The 19,277-nt window shown below is 39.0% G+C and overlaps 1 protein-coding gene across 3 annotated transcripts in view; it reads left to right on the forward strand.

Annotated features, from left to right (window-relative positions):
• Positions 1 to 19,277, forward strand: part of NRP1 (neuropilin 1) — a 113,984-nt gene that overhangs the window by 52,181 nt on the left and 42,526 nt on the right. For all 3 annotated transcript variants that reach the window (XM_032100201.1, XM_032100210.1, XM_032100218.1), the window contains exons 6-7: positions 7,491 to 7,646; positions 10,337 to 10,503. In XM_032100201.1, coding sequence (XP_031956092.1) covers positions 7,491 to 7,646; positions 10,337 to 10,503 — 323 coding nt within the window. The remainder of the gene's footprint in view (positions 1 to 7,490; positions 7,647 to 10,336; positions 10,504 to 19,277) is intronic.

Here is a 19,277-nt window from a genome sequence, read left to right on the forward strand (position 1 = left end):
AACCATTACTATGTAGTGGCCTGCAGAAGGCATATTCCCATTTTTTAAACTGTCATGCTAGAGAGATCCTTGCTTGATTTATGTGAAGTGAGTTGAATTAAAAAGAAATGGAGAAAATGCTCTGTAAATTCTTTCAGCATATCACAGTGTGAATGATTTTTTTTTAATGAAATATGTTCAATTTTGAACAGTTGGCTTAGCAGAAACCTCTGTGTTCAGTGGTAATATGTGATGAACCTCCTACACTAAAATTACTTAAATGTGAAGCCTTATAATGAGTCCCCGAATTTTCACAGTTAACACATGAGTATAGTCCAGACATTTCCAACAAATTGCAGAAACTGGACTTCAGGTACTGACTCTCTGACTTGCAGAGGAACTGCGTTACAGACCAGCTGTCAAAGCAGAGAATTTCTTTACCAGAGAAAATGTGGTGTCCATGCAGTTGAAATCATAGTGACTAAACAATTACCCAGGTCAGTAAACAGTCACTGAGTTATTCATTCAGGTGGCTTCGGTGAAGGGGCACTGCAGGGTTCCTCCATTACAGTGCTCTCTCTTCCAGCAGTTTAAGCAAATCCAAAGGTTTTATCTTAATTTGTTAATTTATAATCTCTGATTAGATGGGCACATGTGTCAGGGTGGGTGTGTTGGGTACCCTTCTGGAACGTCTCTGCCATCTCAGTAATTTTCCACTTAGTTGTTGACCACACTTGACCTTGTGCACATTCGCTAAGTGCATAGCTAGATATTAGCTAACCCTATGGAGCCAGAGAGCCCTCATTTCACCCTCTGCCCAACCCCATATCCCTTTTTTATACTGAGTCTGACAAATAAAATAGTTGCATGATTTCTCTATGTTTTTCATATACAGCACTGGGTCTGCAAGATTCAAGTGTCCCCTGGGCAGGGCAGCCATGTACAAGTTCTCCAAGGACCTAGAGCCAAAGGCTGCAGCTGCAGCCTGAAAGGGATTGTTCATGCCAAATGCCCAGCCTTTAGAGTGCCCAAATGCCTACATGAGCTGTGGAAACAGCTATGTAAAGTTGATTATTTGGAATGCCTTTTTCACTGTTTCCATGTATGACACAAGCTGATAAAGAGAAGCATCTTGAAGCTGTCCTTTTTCTTCTTAATTTTTAATTTGTAGCAAAATTCAGTGACTGAAGATTTATGTTGTTTGTGTTGGGCACTAATTACAACTATTTCAGTTTTCCACTCATGTGATAACCCATATTAATACATTTTTTTGTTTGTTTTATGAACAGCAGTGGCAGTTTCTATAAACTGCTAATCCTATATTAATATTTGATTTAAATGAAAATATAACTTAAGGAATATATTTTAATAGCACATTTAAACTTGCCTGTTTTTCTAGCTAAATCCCCGATATAATTTTGCTTAAAGCTTTCATTGATGCTGCAGGAAATATATGTCTTTTAACATATAGTTGCTCTTTTTTTGTTTTTATTTTATGCTTAATGGGTTTATCATAGCTCTTTTCAATCCACTTCAATAAACAGTGAAGAAAGACCCATAAAAGTAGCTAAAAGACTATTTAGTATTTAATGCCTCAGTTAGGAAAGGCATAATGCCTCAGTTAGGAAAACAATATTTTAACAGTACAATAATGATGTCTGGAACATTTAATAATAGGCTTATTTGTATATAGGCCAAATCTGTCCTGTAAAGCTTGCATTTAAACTGATATTTGAAAAGATGATCCAATAAATCAATTTATGTGTAATATAACCAAAAATAAATGCATTATTGTCAGTGTAGACAGTTTCAAAGCAGTAATTTCCTGGTTCAAGAAAGTGGCTGAGCCATACTGAAGACCAATTATCAACAGGCATTATCAGCCTTTCACAAACTGTCTCACAAACTGACTACACCCAAAATGATCCTGACATCCACTAAGGGTACTTGCATTCCACTCGTAAATATTCAACAGAATCTATAGGCTGGAAAAAATGTTTCCTTAGATGCAAACTGTTGGAGGTTGCAGCAGTTGTAGGGAAATGTTTGCTGCATAATTTCACTGTAGTATGATCCTCAGCCAGCAGTCTGTCTCTCTTGTTTAACTTAACACTGCAAAGAAGGACGGAATGTGATTGCTTCTCTATAAATGCATCACAGGACGACTCCCTGGGAGGGAGAACTATTTCAACTGAAGAGCAAAGCTGGCACAAGAAACCACTGGTACAGTCTGGCCATGAACTGAAGATAGGGAGTGTCTGGATACTGGAGAATATATAGAGAGAGGGTATCTGGGGAAAAAAAAATCTAGCTTGCATCCACATGAAGTAGTAAATTTCTACACAGTTGTAAATTAGATGGTATGGTTCTCTTTAATGAAGGGAGGAGACTCACCCAGGGTGAGTTTTTGAGACATTTGTCCATTTCCCCTTAGTCTGTGAAAAACTATTCTACACTATTAACTGAAACGGGGACATGGTTGTGTGCACTTCTAATTTGCTGGCATACTCCCTTGCACAGTTTTAGCACGCACCAATTTGCACTTTCCCGAGAATTTCCTGAGTGTGATTTGGAAGACAGTGAAAGCTAGGGATCATTCTCAACAGGCATGTTGGACACAGCCAGCCAGTTTCAGAGGGAAGAGCCCCATAGGGGTGCCATACTGTTAGTCTGTTCCCAGGCTACTGGCTGCAGGTCAGTGCCTCCAGGGTGTCTCCTGGCCTGCTCTGTTTAGTGATATATCCATAGAAAAGGAAGTTATTTTGCTTGTAATGCATTGCTGCTCACATGCCCACTTGTGTTAAAGCTACTATTGCGCTGCACTGATAGAAATATGAGAGAAGGATTTTTTTAAATATGTGGGAAAAATATCTATCCTTCACATCCTGTGCTCCACAGCAACACAGCTGTGGTTTCCTGGGATGATGGCAGTATCTTAATAGGAGAGAGGGAACAGTTTTTGGAAAAGAGTTGTGGTCTCAACCAGAGCAGAATTAGATGGACAGCCCCCTAACATGCATCCCTAGAAAGCAGGCATCAGTGTTTGAGCCAGGCACAGTCAGTCCCTCTGTTCTCAGCAGAGAACAGCATCCCACACAGACCTGTCTCAGCATCTACTTTGGGGCACAGTTAATGGATCTCTGGAGTTTCTTGTCTCATTGTCTGTACTGGGAGCTATGAATCCCTAAGTCAGATGTAAACTTTAGATGCCTAAGTTAGAGCAGATGAAACCCAACGTAAGTGGAAAATGTTTTCACTTTAGAGTTTGATCAGCCACAGTCACTAGAGATCAGCAGGAAATAAATTTGCTGTTTTATACATTTGTGATTTTTTTTCCTTCCTTCCCCCCAAAAAAGCAAAAAGTAAAGAAGAGAAATGTTCTTTTAAACAAATTTTCACAATGATGTTTAAAAGGATATGTCAAAGTCAGTAAGCTTCCATTTACATTTTACTTCTACGTAATTTCCATTTCACTGATGGAAAACAATTTTCTGTTAGAGAATTTGACAGCAACTGTAATAGTCATTCAAAAAGACTTTAATCCTGAAATGCTCTGTCACAATCATAGAGTCCTCAGCCTACCTGGTTGTCCTTTTAGTGGATTGAAGCTGGCAAGTGCTGAGTATTTGAGACTTGATTCTACAAAATATGTGCTTATCTTTGAAGCATGTGAACAGTTAGATTGACTTCAAAAGGAATTCACCAAGGACACTTACGGGACTGAAGTTAAACAGTGGTATAAGTGTTTGGCTGTTTCAAGAGGGGAATGGTAGGCATTCAGGAATGCCTCAAACCTGGTATTTTGTTTCATGAAAACAACCCTGTTGAAGAATATTTAAGAACTACAGGTGCATGTTGCAAATATTGTACAGAAAAGGGACCATGGTCTGAAAGAGATAACACGTGGATTTAGAGCAGGAGAGTGAGTAGATCTCAGAATAGAAATATATGATTTTGCATGAATAAACTAGACACCAAAAATATCTTTGCCCAAGGCACAGATACATCTCAGCCAGCCTCTGCTGAGAACACACCATTGATGACTTAGAAGAAAAATAGCTCACTCAAAATGAGGAGTAGCTTTAGTGATGAATTGCACATATTCATCATGCAGGTCTCTTTAAAGCTCTATAGGCTGTCTACTAGGGCTCAAACGTAATTTAAAGAAGTTTACATATGGTTTGAGAACCACAGCCTAAGCATTGCTGCTTCAGTCAATACCACAAGAGCTTCCACTGAATTACAGAGCAAAGCAGAATGCTTTACTGAAGTCATTAACATCAGTGCAAATGAAGGTTGCTATTAATCTAAGTGTGTTTCCCCTGTTGTGGTTGCTTTCTACACTCTTGTGAGAAGCTACTAAGATATAAGAGTGTACACAAGCTCAGTGTAGCTGACTACTGGAATGTGAGGATGGAATTAATTTTCCAGTTGTTTCCTCTTTAGCATCCTAAGTTGTGTGAAAATATTTTGTCAATAAAAATCATAGTGCTGTGAAAATATTGTCCACAACATACCTGCATACTTATAAAAAACAGCTTTAAAATTAAATACATGGCTAGTTAACATAACATTTGCTTTAATATTTTAGAAATCTGATGTACCTTTTTTTTCCTTGCTTGTGGGGGTTTTTTTAACCCTAATTCAAAAGCTAACATTTCAACTAGATGGGCAAATGTGTATTTCAGTAAGTCTCAAAATTCCTTATATGAATATTCTTTGTCCAGAAGGGCAAACAATAGTAAAGAAAAGAAGAATCAGTAAGGATAAGGTTTCTGTTTAGTCTTGAGCAACCAGCCACATTCTGTATATTCTGCACTCAGATCTGGAAACCTTCAAAAATACTTAATAAGTATAATCAAGGATTTATTTAAGCTATAGAATTAGATTCTGCATTTTGGGAAATGCATGCAAAATAGGTTTCTTAGTTGTCTGTCCATCTTTTAACCAGAGAGTTAGTCAGTTTTCCAGTGTATAATACTATGCCAGTGGAAAGAGGAGCCAAGGTCTCAGAAATTGCTACAGCATGGGCAGTCAGATGAGGTAGCTGGCTCACTGAAATGCCTTGGTTCTGCAGGTAGTGTAGAAGCATCCTCGAGTGAGGACATATCCAAGTAACTCACGTTTGGAATAGCCCTTCCTGGGGGATGCTGATGCAGCAACGTGATGGTCCACAGTTAGAGGCTGCAAAGAGCTTTCTAGGCCTAATGACTTTTCAGCACCTTCTGCCCTAAAATTCCCATTTGGAACTCCACACAGTCTGTTATGAAATCCCATCTCATTTCCTAAGGAATTTTCAGGAAGATGGTAGAAAAAAAACAGTGGCTTAGTCTACCTAAAGAGACAGCAGTATCACCCCCTGAATGACTGCGCAGATGGGTTTCCTGCACAGCATTTATTTGACGTAGTGACACATGAAATATTTGATAATTTATTGTCATTCAAAAGTTTTCAAGACTTAAATGTTAAAAAATAGAAGGGGGGAACTTTGTGCTAGCTATTTATGGAAGAAGGAGAATCTCTATTTCATCCAGTTGTGCTCAGATCAATATCATATTAGCTCAGCAGGCTATGGTTTACATGTTGCGCAAAAAAAATTCAATACCTCTTTGTGTCATATTCTGCACATTTTTGGCTCTTGCATCTACATAGCTAGCAAAGGGAATAGTGCTGTGATAGCAGGGCCAATCTGTTGAAGACTCAAATGCATAATCACTAAATATGTCTTAAAAATTATAAACCAGTGAGTCATGGGGAATCTTAAAGCCTGTCTGCTTTAAACAAAGTTCTCTTCTGTTTGTCATTTCAAAGAGGCTTCCCTACAGGAAATGGGAGGAGGGAAGCTCAGAGTACCGTAACATGGTAGCCTTATCCTCCTTATTTTCTTGCAATTCAGAGCACCATCAGCAGCTATAATCTTGAAAGCCATTCTGGGAAAGAGCAGGATCAGAGCTGTTTGCGCACAGAAAATGCAAAAGAAAGCAAAAACAAATACAAAACCAAGAACCTACAGCAATTGGAATGTGGGGGCATTATTTTGTGTTTTTAAAAATCCATTAGTGCTATCAGTCTAAACAAATTTCTCTCTCCAAAAAATAAAACCATGAAGCTTTAATGCTTTCTAGGAGAAGGAGGAATACAACTCATATCCTCTATAGGATGTTTCATTCTATCAATGCTGCATTGAACAACCTTAGTGCAAAAAGTCTGAATTGGCAGGTATTTTAAATGCCATGGGATTGCCAAGGCAACTGAAGACTAACTGTGGCCAGAATGGATAGAAAAGCACATGCTGGCAGCAAGAGCTATAGCATCAGATCTCCCTCTTTCTGGCAACTCTAGGGCCTTACAGAAATGTGTAGCTTACATAATAAAGTTGTTCCAAGCTGGAACTGTTTTACTTGTTGTAAAATGCCAATAAATGACTAGAAAATTATGTTAGCTGTAGATTTTCTTTGAACTGTGAATAATTAGGATATCTAAACATTTTATATTTTAAACTGAAAGTGTAATGGACTTCCTAGAGAAATGACAAGGTGTTAATTTAAGCCTGGAAAGCCAGTGGTGTAAGCATTAGAATGATGCCTCATGATTATTTTCCTGATTGACTCCATGGGTGGGTTTTAGCATTATCTTTTCTTATTGTTTGTAAGCACAGATGTACCACCATTCCACAGCCTAGGGACATATCTGTAGGGAATGCTCAAGTGCTAGAAGGCCACATATGTTGGTTGTGAATTGAGTAGCTTAATTAAGGAAAAAGATTATCTCATTGCACAGGAAATGCTGAAAAATACCAGAATCAGGTTTATACAGTATTAACATTAATAGAGATCATGTATCTGTGTATGTGTGCATATTCTGTGACATGGAGATATACTTAAGAAATCCTTGCTCTTTTGAAAGGATTAAGATTTAACTCTTAAATTCTTTTACAATATTCTTTAATATTGACCATATGGGCAAAGGAACTATGACGGTCTGCAAGCCTAAATAAAGGGGGATAAAGAGTCATTTGGTCATAGTCTCAATATGAGTCAAAAATGTTTTTCAGAGTTTGAGATGAAATTAACAGATCACTGCAGTATAGAGCATAAAATCTGGAAGGCAACTCACAGCATCTTGTGTACTGGGCTGGCAAAATCAGACCATTCAGTTGCTCTTGTCATAAATTGGTGCTTCAATCACACTTTGGAAAATACTTGTGGTACTGTATGTGTAATTTTGTGCATCGCTGCCCTCTCTGCACACTTTGAAGGACACTCTTTGAAATCCTGGTTCTTTACATTTTCAGAGGTTCATGGAGTGCTATCTGGAGCATTTTAGAAGCACAATTGCTAGGATAGGACAAACAATTTGTTGTTTATCGCTAAGTTACTGATGGCATTGTTATTTTGAACTGTTACAGAGGTTCACCATTTCCTGCTGAGGGACTGTCTTTGGGAGGATATTGTAGTGGCATCTATTGTTAGAGCACTGGTAGTTTACTATTGTATCCTGTCTCTTTGCAGTTGGCCCACACATCGGGCGTTATTGTGGGCAAAACAACCCAGGACGTGTCCGGTCTTCAACTGGGATTCTTTCAATGGTATTTTACACTGACAGTGCGATAGCAAAGGAGGGCTTCTCAGCAAACTACAGTGTGTCACAGAGCAGTGTCTCAGAAGGTCAGTATTTATCTATCCTGCAGAGCTTCTTGGAAAATACTCTCTGTTATGTCGTCTTGCACACCGGGTGTTGCTTGAAGCTTCAAAGAAACCTTAAATAAATAAGATGGTGAAGAAGGATTGGTTCTGTTTTCCTTTTTTTCTATTTTTTTTTTAAAGAACAGCTGCCCTTTGAAAAGCAGTGCAAGAAGCAGAATTCTCCTTACAGTTTTATTCCACTGTGTTGCCAGGAAGTTGGGATAATTATTGTGAATAACTGTGCTGACCAAGGAAATACAGGAATGCAGAGCAATTGAACACTTGCATTAAAACAATGAAACATGAACAATGAATGCACTATCCAAAGGCTTCTTTTATTACATGGAATAAGCTCTGATGATCGATTTCTTGAATAAAAGGAACCCACTTAATATATGTGCTCTTGTTAAACCATTTCATAAGCTATCTAAGCTTTGTTCTCTGTCTCGTATTTTTTTCTCAGTTGACTCATTTTCATGCTTACCCTTTGGACAGAGAATGAAACGAAGTGAGGGAGACAGGAAAATAACAGGCTCTGTTATACCATGTCCTTGCAGATTTCATTGCTTTCCTCAGTGATAAAACACACACTTTAAATGAAACTCCCTCTCCTTTCTGTGTCTTACTGAGTTTCGAGCAGATTCACACAGATTTGATGTACTTGTTTAATCAAAGAAGGGACAAAAGAAAAATGAGTGAATTGAAAATTTAACTGGAACTCCCCATCTCTCCTCCACTCCCTGGCTTTTTAACAGCTTTTCCATAGCCAGGAAAAGGGAATGGGGGACACACAGCCTCTGTGGATGGGAGGCATTGTACCTTCAGCTAGTTTGGTTTCTCCTTATGTAGGTGCTGCTCCTATCCCTTCATAATTAGCACAGGCAACTCGTGTCCCCATGTCCACCTCCTCTACAGTCACCCTCCCTAGGCTGTAGATGCACCATCATCACATCTAAGTCAGAATTAATAATATCTGCTATGCTGAGATGCCTTCAGCTCTCAAACACAGGACAACAGAACAGAAGTTAGTGTGTATGTAGACCCTTTTGTATGATAAGAGGAAGCATTTTATATGCTGCAGACTTAGACTGAGAAGTGAATTCTCTCGTTTAATTTCAGCCACCCTTGCTCTTTGTGTTGTCTGGTCACCTCCAGAGGACAGCCCAATCTATTTATCTCAGATATGTGAGATGTCCCCAGGAGGTACTTGTCCCTCTCAGTAGACTACAGGGAAAGCTAACATATCTAGATCAAGCCAGACACTTTTTAGGTATTTTGATATTACTCCCACCTATCATGTTTTGCATTCTTTGTAGTGACTTACAGCTTTCCTTCAGATTTCAAGCAGAAGTTCCTTTCCTTTGAGTCTTACCCTAATGTAGTTCAGCTTCAGTACTTCACCATGTACCTAACACATTGAAGCAGCACAGAACTGGGGGAGAGGGTCCTATTCCACAGGAAATGCAGTTGGTATGGTTCAGTTATGGGTAGCCCCAACTACGATTCCTATAAAATACCCTGATAACATTTCTGAATGTAAATTTTTTGGATCCCTGATCAAAGATTTTTTTACTTTCACTTTCATCGAAAAACCAAAACTTTTTTAAAGCTCATTTTTCCAATTCCTGGATGTTGAAACCTTCAGCTCAGCACCCACCCCTCTGTTAGGGAAACATCAGCTCCAGAGAAGGTGCAATAAAAAGGAGTATATATCCAGCATATATCCAACTCCATTTCACACAATTATTTTAGCTTAAATTCTAATGAAGGAATGAATTATATTTCTATCATGTGAAGTCCTTGATCAGAAGCATAGGCACATGGATTTTTTTTCTCCTGCCCTTTTGCTGGGGTTAGTAAACTTCTGATATGAAGCCCCAGGAGCACCTGGGTGTGAGGATGTATCTGAAGCTATTGCCTTCTCTTGCCTCAGTGAGGGTTGGAGTCTTTATTTTTGAAGACTGAGAGAAGAATTGAGTCAATATGCCCTATCAACCTTTGAACTCACTATAGTGATTAGGAAGTCAATTCATTCTAAATTATCTAATTTTTGTGTCAACAAAAAGAGATTGAATGGAGATGATCAACTCATTTACAATACACCATGTTACAGAAGAGCTGGTAATTTCCTTAGGTCAATAATCTTCTGGCCTGAATTCACATTTTGTTGATCTATTTCATTCCAGTGTCCAGAATCTAAAGAGAATGGCTGAAATTTTAATAATAATTTCTAAGCATATCATATTTTTTGTACTGAAGTAAATAGTTTTAAAATCAAATTATTTCATAAAGTCTTCTAATTTGTCTTTTCTGGGTTGTGCATAATTTTGGGGTGAATATACATTGTTCTATATTATGAATCCACAGGAGTGTCTGTGCTAGCCTAGGATAGGCACTTCTATTGTCCTATACTGAAATGGCTACAATATTGCACTAAAAATATTTGTATAGCATTATTATTGCAGGAATTGCCATGGCAACTCGAATGACGGTATTAAGAATGACACCATAAGCCCAACACTACCTCACTTAAAGTTGCTAAAATATTCAAAGTCACATAAAAATAAATTCTTTAGATATTCATATTCAAAGCAGGGAAATGTTCTTACTATTCAAAGTCTAAATCAAAAAGCTGACCATAATAATAATGATGGTAATTTATTTTTCTTCAGATTTCCAGTGCATGGAACCACTAGGTATGGAGTCAGGAGAAATCCACTCTGATCAAATCACTGTCTCCTCCCAGTACAGCGCTATCTGGTCTTCAGAAAGGTCCCGGCTAAATTACCCTGAGAATGGATGGACCCCAGGGGAAGATTCTATCAGAGAATGGATACAGGTAAAAAGATAACATTTTAAAGATGTTATTAATAATACTCTGTGGAGTTTATTGAATGTGGAGAATGCAAAAGAAAGAAAAAAAATAACACAGTAAAGTACCGCTACATAATTTAAGAATCATTGCAAGCGAATAGCTCATATTCTCTATTAGACAGACAAAAAAAGACTTACTCCCAAAGGTATAGAAAAAGAAAAGGTCAGGAAGATTAATTCTTCTCCTTCCCACATCTATTGTTTTTGCAGTCTTCTGGGCACAAATAACAGAGATTTTGGTTTAGTGGAAAAGTCAATATTAGTTTAACATGCACTTAAAGTGGTATGTCCCAGTAAACTGAGCATGTGCTATGTCTCTAGCTGATTACAGTTAAGCATTAATACAATGTGGTGTTTTCATGCACTCAGATTTCACCTCAGAAGACCTATGTCCCTTCCAGAATGTGTTGCTCACAGAATGAGTTCAATGGTCTCTGTCTGGTGGCTATTCTTCCACATCCTTAAACACAACATTCATTAGCAAGATGGGCTGCCTTGGCTTTGCTCTGTTAATGCAGGAGAAATCCTGCAAACATTTGTTGCCATGAAGAGTTGAGTTCAGTCAGTCTCTTTGGGCTTGTTGTTTGTTATATATTATCAGGTCTATAGCTGAATGGCGCATAACTCCTGAACAAGTTAAGATTATTCATATCAATTACGGGATACAAAAAAACTATCCTAGCAGGCAAGTATTAATATCATTATATGAAAAAAACACTGATTTGCTTCAGTTGTAGGTTGACTTACACTACTTAGCTGAAACCTAGATTCTATTTCTGTTGGCAAAAGCTAGGAGAAATGCTTAAGCATATTATATCTATATTACTAATATTGAAAACTTGTTCATAGATTTGAAACATTCCTCCTACTTCTGTTATTTTCTATAGGAAATTACTAACTGACATATAAAAACAATGCCTTATTAGCCTTTCATACAAATGTTCACACTGGTGTTTCCTGTGAGGTTTGATGTCTGCAAGAAAGCTCAAAAACATGTTGAGTAGCAGTTAGTAAAGGGAAGAAAGAGGGGGAAATCTTTCATTTCTGATCCCTGGCACACAACGGGACTCTCAGGTGTCCTGCTCAGGGGCCCCTCTGCATCCTGAGTTCTTGGCAACGTGGTAATTGTGTACAATGGACCTAATCAGACTTCAGAGTGGCAAAAAAAAAATCTGTTGATCCTTTTTCTTTACTTAGGAACATTAAAATCTCCTCAACCTTATCTAAGTGCAAGGTTTGTTATTAACCATTGCCACTTGCAATCCATGAAACACACATGGAAAAAGGATGGAATGCACCAGAATCAAATTCCATGTGTTTCATCTGGTCAGAGGGCAGCCACTTTTGCTTTGTTTCCTTCTTTTCTGCTGTCACTTGCACATTTATGACCAGATAATCAAAACAAGAGAGTTAGTCAAATCTCATTCGTGTGTTCTGTGTGCTTATTAACTTTATTAAGTTATGATAACTACGTACCCATATATTACCTATATATATATCTTAATCCTTTCATTTAGAACTAGATCTTTCTGAGAAAAAGTTTCAAAGGACTTCTTTTTACCATAAACTTCTTTAATAACAGACACATCACAGAATTCAAGCTACTCCAGGTTTTATACTTAAAACAGCTCAGGGTACCTCAGGCCCCCTGCACATGAATTTATCAACCTCCTTTGCCTCCTGCCACAAACCAGGGTGCTCAGGGGCTGAAACAACCACTGAGCATAATTTTTAGCAGCTTTTCTCTGCCCCCAGCTACCACATCAGCCCAGAAGCTGGTGGTTATTTGCATGCTGTGCTGCACATGCCACAGCTCTCATCTGCTTCACCTACCTCCTGGTCTGGAATAAACCATTTCCCTGAGCAGTCTAGCCCTTGGGCACCTCCTTTGCTGCCCAGGGCCCATGGGGAGAGACCAGTATCCCCAAGGCAGACTTCATCACAGAGCAATTAGGCTGTAGCTGTGTCTTGTTGGCAGGACTAAGCCTACAAAGTCTTGCTTGAAGATTCATTACATTGAGTAGAGATGCTTTACACAGCTGCTAAGTAGTTTCTATCACTCAATGTATGTGGCAGAAGGAACTGAGCTAGTTCAGAGATTGAGTGTATCATCCCCTTTCACAAGGTACAACATCTTAACTCATCCTTGGCTCTGACAACTTTATGCTTATTTTATTGTGGTTTAATTCTATACTGATGTTGATAATTCAGACTTCCAACTGTGTTCTAAATGCTTTCCTGTTAATCGACAATCTTGAGATGGGTGCTAAGGGCTTCAGACCATCAGAAACCCCAGTAAGAGGGTCCTTGTGCGTATGAACCTCCATCTCCTACAAAGTCTTGATGCAGCTGGCAGTAAGTGCATGTTGTGAATTTGTGTCTGGATAAAATATTGGAGTTCCATGTTTCCTCTGTACAAATAACCCTGGGAACAGATGTTCATCTCCATAAGAGCTTACAGACAAACAACCAAGGACACATAACTGATAAAATACTCTGAAATTACCCATAGAAAAAAATTGTAATATTTTATAAAAAGGAGGAAGGCACTTGTATGTGAAGGACTGAGGTCATTTTGTTCTGCTTTGTTGTGCATGCTATTGTAAACTAGTCATTTATGTGAAGTATTTGCTTTTGTGCAGTGCAGCATAAATGGATTTTTGCTGCACAGTGCAAGAACTCTAGAAGATATTCAACAGCAAGAAACAAAGCTGAAGGATACAGCAACGCTGAACTTAGAACTTTCAAAGTGAAAATTTCTGCCTACATGCCCTTGTGTGAGAGACAGAAGTTTTGTGTATATCAGTTAATCATTAATTTTTTCATAATTGCAGGTTTCCATACCTGCACAAACACTGCAGCTGGTTAAATAATGATATCTGCCTTTGAGCTACTAATGCACATATGCAACTAAGGCATATATATGAGCCCTGGGCAGAACAGCTTGAAAGTTCAGCTCCAAATACTAATTTCCTCAGTGTGTCAGGGGGTTTTTGTATGGGGGAAATATTACAGCTCTCCTTTCCCTTCCTTTTACCAGTCCCTTCAAGGTTAATGTTTTTGTTAAGACAAAAGAAACAGAAAACCTCATTGAGTATCAGCCAAAGGAAATAGGAATCTTTAGAGGACGTCTAGAGGGCTTGAGATATTATTGTCTCCTTTGAGCTGTTGAAGTCTCTTGGACCATTTCAACAAAATAATTAGGAAAATAGTGTTGGCTTGTTATTAGTAATGGATTTGCATGAGTTCCATCTGTAGACCTGAAACCCATTCTTTTGTGGAAAAACTAGACTGCTCCTTTGTGTCTGACAGGTATGAACTCCTGAGTTCATCTGAGTTGCCACCTGCTTAGCAGGCTCTGTTAAGTGAAAGTTGCTTTTCTCTTCCTTTCCTTAGTTGTTTGAAAATAAATGTCAAAGCTTAGATTCAAAATAACCATAGTACAGTCACACTGTAAGTCTGCACAGTACTTTCTCCATTTTATTTTTACTCTCAAACACACTTAGAAAATTGCTCAGCTAACCTGAGATTTGGAGTGATTCCTTAATCAGAAACAGAGTCACTCTAGATTGAATTTCTTCTTTAAAAACACAATAATAAGTCTGTGAATTTTCCAATACGAATGGAATAAAGATATGCATGAGGGAACAAGGGCTGCCAAAAATATGCATGAAGGTAGTTTATTGTTATATGGGATGTTATTAGCATCTCAAGCTCAGCCTACTTGTTTATTGCACTTACGTTTCACACACTTGACTGCCCTTCAGTTTGAAAGAGCATTATTTAAAATAAAAAATAAAACCAGCCCTTTAATTTAATCAAGAGCAGGGAACTGCCATTGCAATGTAAGTCATTGTCCCTCATTAATGTATCCTTTCACAGGAAAAATAGTATAGTGTTTCCATTTCTGTAATCTGAACAACAAACATGTTAATAGGTATCAATTACCAGCCAGTTTCAGTACTTAGAACCAGTAAGAAGGCCCATGCAAGGGTTTCACATCTGGTTTTGGTGAAATTGTTCCTGTCTGTGGTATTTAAAATTTAAAGAACTTCTGTTATTGTGCAATTGGGAATCCTAGGGGAGTACAATGTTAATGAAATCCATAATGTGCAAGGATTTTATGATTGCATTTTCAAGGCATTCCTTCAAACGAGACAACTGATGCCTGCCATGGCAGCAGTAATTGTGTTTTTACAGAGTAGATTTAATGTTTGCATTTAAGAAAGCAGTTACGTTTACACTCATCTGAAAAAATAACATGCAAAATCTTTATACTTAGGGAACTTTTTGCATCTTATTTCTCAGTCCTTTGAGAAGGAGCCACGGGCCACTGTGCACGGCAAGACCTTGTGCCTCAGGGATGCCCCGATGAGTTGTGTCCAGCAGCCCCAGGGCAGGGCAGGAGCAGGGGGAGCTCCAGAGGAGCGCCCACAGGGAGAGGTGTCATCAGCTAAAGACACTTGAAGGCCACGTGTGTGGTTTTGAGGGGAAACTGATTGCTTATTACCAGGGTCACTGGGACCCTCTGCTGCCATCAATCCTCATCACGGGCTGGGTTTTCAAAGCCACACGGAGCAGCACCTTCTGGGTACTTTTACTGCAGGATCTGTATGTTTTCTATCAAAATGTTTCTTCTAACACAAATCTTTGCACTCCCACCAAGCTGGATGGCAGTTTCTGGGAGGCACATTTTTTCTCTCATCCTGTAACAGTGAGTGAGACCTCCATCTTGCCCAGAGACCAAAGTGTGTTTGTTAATAACACAAGATGTTCAGTTCTTTTTATATCTGGGGTAGGACAAAACCATAAATCCAGCTTTAAGAATCCTAGTATCAGATCAAAACTTCGCAGCCATAAACCAAAAAGCACTACTCTGGTATAAATACACTCTGCCAGTTCAAATTTGTTCAAAAAGGTTAACAGGGGGTTAACATAAGTAGACACTATGCTCTGGATTGAGCATTATCTGTCATTCTGCAGCTGTCATAGGGCCATACACATATTCTGGCTAATATGACACAAATGGCTGATCCAGCCCCAGTTTATACTGCTGGGTTTTTCAGCAGGACACAGACCTGATAGCATGTGTAACCCTCCAGGCTCAAGGGCTGGCACAGGGAGCACAGGCTTGGCCTGCTCCCTCTGGCCTCTGCCTGCCGGTCTCTATCTCATTGCCCACCCATCCCTTTGGCACCTACAGCCCCTGCAGTAATTCGAGACCTCTAGACCAGTCAGCCCTAGGAATGTCAGCTGATCTGGTGCAAAATTCTCCCTCTGCATCTTGCAGCATTCAGGAGTCTGGAGAAAGGCCAGAGAGGTAACAATAGGTCTCCTCAAAAAACAACCTGGGAGATCCCCCTCGACTTCACTGATTGAAATATCAGTTGTTTATTTAACACTAACTCTGCTGTGCAAGGAAAATATACTCCCATTGATTTAAAACATTTCTCTGTATACACTACTTCACCAGAATTGAGAGGGAACTCTGAGATGGAATTTGCCTTCCACATTTGTCTTCATTCCTTTACTTTTTAAACTACATTCTTCATTATTTGCTCCTTTGTAAGCGAAACCCAGAAGCGTACATCACTGATGTGAACTGGTATATAGATTAATACTGATTTATTCACATATCACTTCTGAAAATAATTGCAGTTCATCATTTGGTGTCTTGACCTTTCATCTGTGTCATAGATGATTTCCTTATCAGGTATTCACTTAAAAACATAGTCAGTATTTATATCTGCTGCTGCACAGAACATTTGTTTCATTAACAGGTTTGTTCTTACATCAGGCAGCTGTTTAGGCTGACTTTACCCAGCAAGCTTATCTGAATATTTCACATGAAACTCAAGGAAGTGCTAGTCGACAATGCCTGTTATTTTTATTATTATTTCTGTTTCTTTTGGAGTTTGATACAGAAGTGAAGTACAGCATATTACTGCATAGAATAACATGAAAACTGGGAAATCTCAGCCTTCCAGTTCTCCTGGCCTTTGAAGGACTGCCTGAGAGCTGGAGTTCAAGGCTTTGTGGTGGGGCTTGCCCATCATTAGGGAGCACACTAACATGAAAGCACAAAAACTGTCAGTCCTTTGTCTTCTCTACCACTTTAGATTACAAGTCATGTATTTGGTTCATGTCATTTTACACTTCATAGCTGCACTCCAGAAATCACAAAAAGCAGAGTTAGCTTTGTGTGGAAAAGTGTTACAGTTATCTTAGCGGTCTTAACATGCTTTGCACATGGGCAAAGAATGACAAAAGAATATTCCTTTCTGGAAATCACAGCCAGCACAGACTGTGACACAGCGCAGAACCGGGGTTAATTGACCCAGCAGGATACATTCATACCTTTATTTACTGTGACATGGGAATAAATGGTAGAGTTTCACAAAGGCAAGTACTGAAATTAGACTAGAGGGAGAGGGAGAAATAAAAGGGCCCTACAAAGTATGAAGGTTTTTTGATTATTCAAAGTGCTTTAAGAGCTATTTTAGTACCAGAAAGTTCCCAGCCATAGATTTATCACTCTGGGGAGGCTGAAGAGATGCTCAGAGAACTGTGCAAAACCATTGGCAGCCTTATTGCTCCAGAAGTGCAGGTGCAAAATGCAGTTTAGAAAAAAATCCTCTCTACCTCCCTCTGACATGTTTCAGCATCAGCCCTAATACAGAGGGGAGTCCTGTGTGGTTTCAAGCAATCCTGTGTGCAGCATATGGAGGAGCAGCAGAAGCAGAGCCCCTCTGAGCCTCCACTACCAGCCTAATCATTATAATAGTTTCAGTTTTTTCAGGGGATCCATTATGCAGAGATCTGAGTAGTTTCTATGTAGCTCTGTAATTACCTATGCATCCACTTCCCAGTCCAGCCCTACGTCCCCTCAATGGCTGCAAGACAGATGGCCCTTTAGAGCTGAGATAGCGAATTAAAAATGTGTCCACCAAAAGCACTGATTCAGCAACTACTAAAATAATTTTGTAAATTTATCTCACTTTCACTAGTTGGTTCCAGGAGGAAAAGAAATTAAAATTTTTAAATCAAAAATAAAACTAGTTTTAAACTAACCACCACAGGCTTGTTTTGGTTTTTTTTTTTTTTTTTTAAATCGCATCTTGTTCTTCTTCTTTATTTCACAGACATTAAAGGCACTTATGAAACTCGATACAAAGTGGATCTTCTCTCTCTTTTGTTTTTGTTTTTATTTTTTCCATTCACCAGGTTCACATTTTTGGCTTGACTCAGAACATTTGTTAGAGTTTGCTGGGGTTTAAGCTGCCATCATGCCAAGAAATCAGTTGTTTGTACCATTCTGCTGAGTAGGGGAACCCTCTCCCATATGGTTTGCAGACCCTGTGGGGGCTGAGGCAGCCTTGCCCACCCTGTACCAAGCAATATATCTGCTCCACCACAGCCAGGACCTTGTGCAGATGTGAAGGAAGGTATCTCAGAGGGAGTTTTGTCTGAGTCTGGCAGAAATAAATTAATCTATGAGACTAGGCAGGTGTCAGACTGAGGGTCAGGTAAAGCTCAAGGCTAGAAGTGAAGTGTCTAAGGGCAGTGCCTAGAAATGGAGCCTTGGATAGGAACGCACAGCTGAGGTGTGTTATAATAAGCAGAGTTATTACTGAGCTAAAGGTCTCTGTTCTCACAGGGCCTAGCCTGGGCTCGAGATGAGAGGTGTGCTGCTGAGTGCTTTGCAGAGACTATTATGCATTTTTATTCACTCTTTCCACACCTGCACAGTAGTATGAAGATGTAGAGTTCATGAGTCCTATGGGCCCTTCTCCATCCCAGCATCCATGCTCCAGATTTTCTGTTGCTGAGGCATTATTTACCTCCCCTGTCCTTGTGCCATCCTGCTTTTCTGTCCCAGTTCAATTCTGTTCTGCCCATTAGGTGACATTTTCACAGCAGTAGCAAAATAGGTAGAGTGGGAGGATAAATGAGATTTCTTCCAAGTGGTAAATACCTGCCCTTCAGAAAGCAATTTGACTTCTTCCAAAAAAAAAAAAAAAAAGTATTTCAAAAAGGAAACAGTTCGTTTCACTTTGTCTTTACTTCTGATATTTTCATTTTATAGTTTAAAAAAAGTCTTTAAAAAGATATCAGAATAACCTCCAAAGCTGACTGGTAAACAAAACCTGCTAGCAGAGAAAATACAATTGACCAAACATTAAGCTGAGATTTGGTTCCTCTGTTTTCAGGAACAACTGGCTTCTCATCAGAGAAGTACTGTTTACACATAACTTCACTGACCAGCTGTACCTGTGTAGTCTGGTCTTTCTCTTCATTGCAGCATTCTGTGTTGAACACTTCAGGCCAAACTCATTTCTGGTGTTGATCCTCTTGAAGATGATGAAAGGATCAATCTGTCCTATTGCATATAAAACCAGGGTATATTTTAACTGGTTGTATTTAGGTTATAGATTATTGTACTAAAGACTGAAGTGTCTTTCAGCTGTTAGAGACACAGGAGCAGGTTCTTCCAATGCAAGTACTATTAACTTCAGGCTATGGACTGAAGGGTTAACACAGCAAAGAATATAAATTCTGTTAACACAGAAATGTTAAAAAACATTTTTAAATGTTCTCATCAGGCCTTAAAAATTAGCCACCTATAGGAGGGTACCCCCCTTTCCTGATATGCTTTACTAAGAAAATACATCCTGTGTTTATTTTAAAAAGCCACAGCACTTAAAAATCAATAGCTTTTCTCTTTACATAGCTGCAGAT

The sequence above is a fragment of the Corvus moneduloides genome, chromosome 1 (assembly GCF_009650955.1).
Source record: "Corvus moneduloides isolate bCorMon1 chromosome 1, bCorMon1.pri, whole genome shotgun sequence".
Lineage (NCBI taxonomy): Eukaryota > Metazoa > Chordata > Aves > Passeriformes > Corvidae > Corvus > Corvus moneduloides.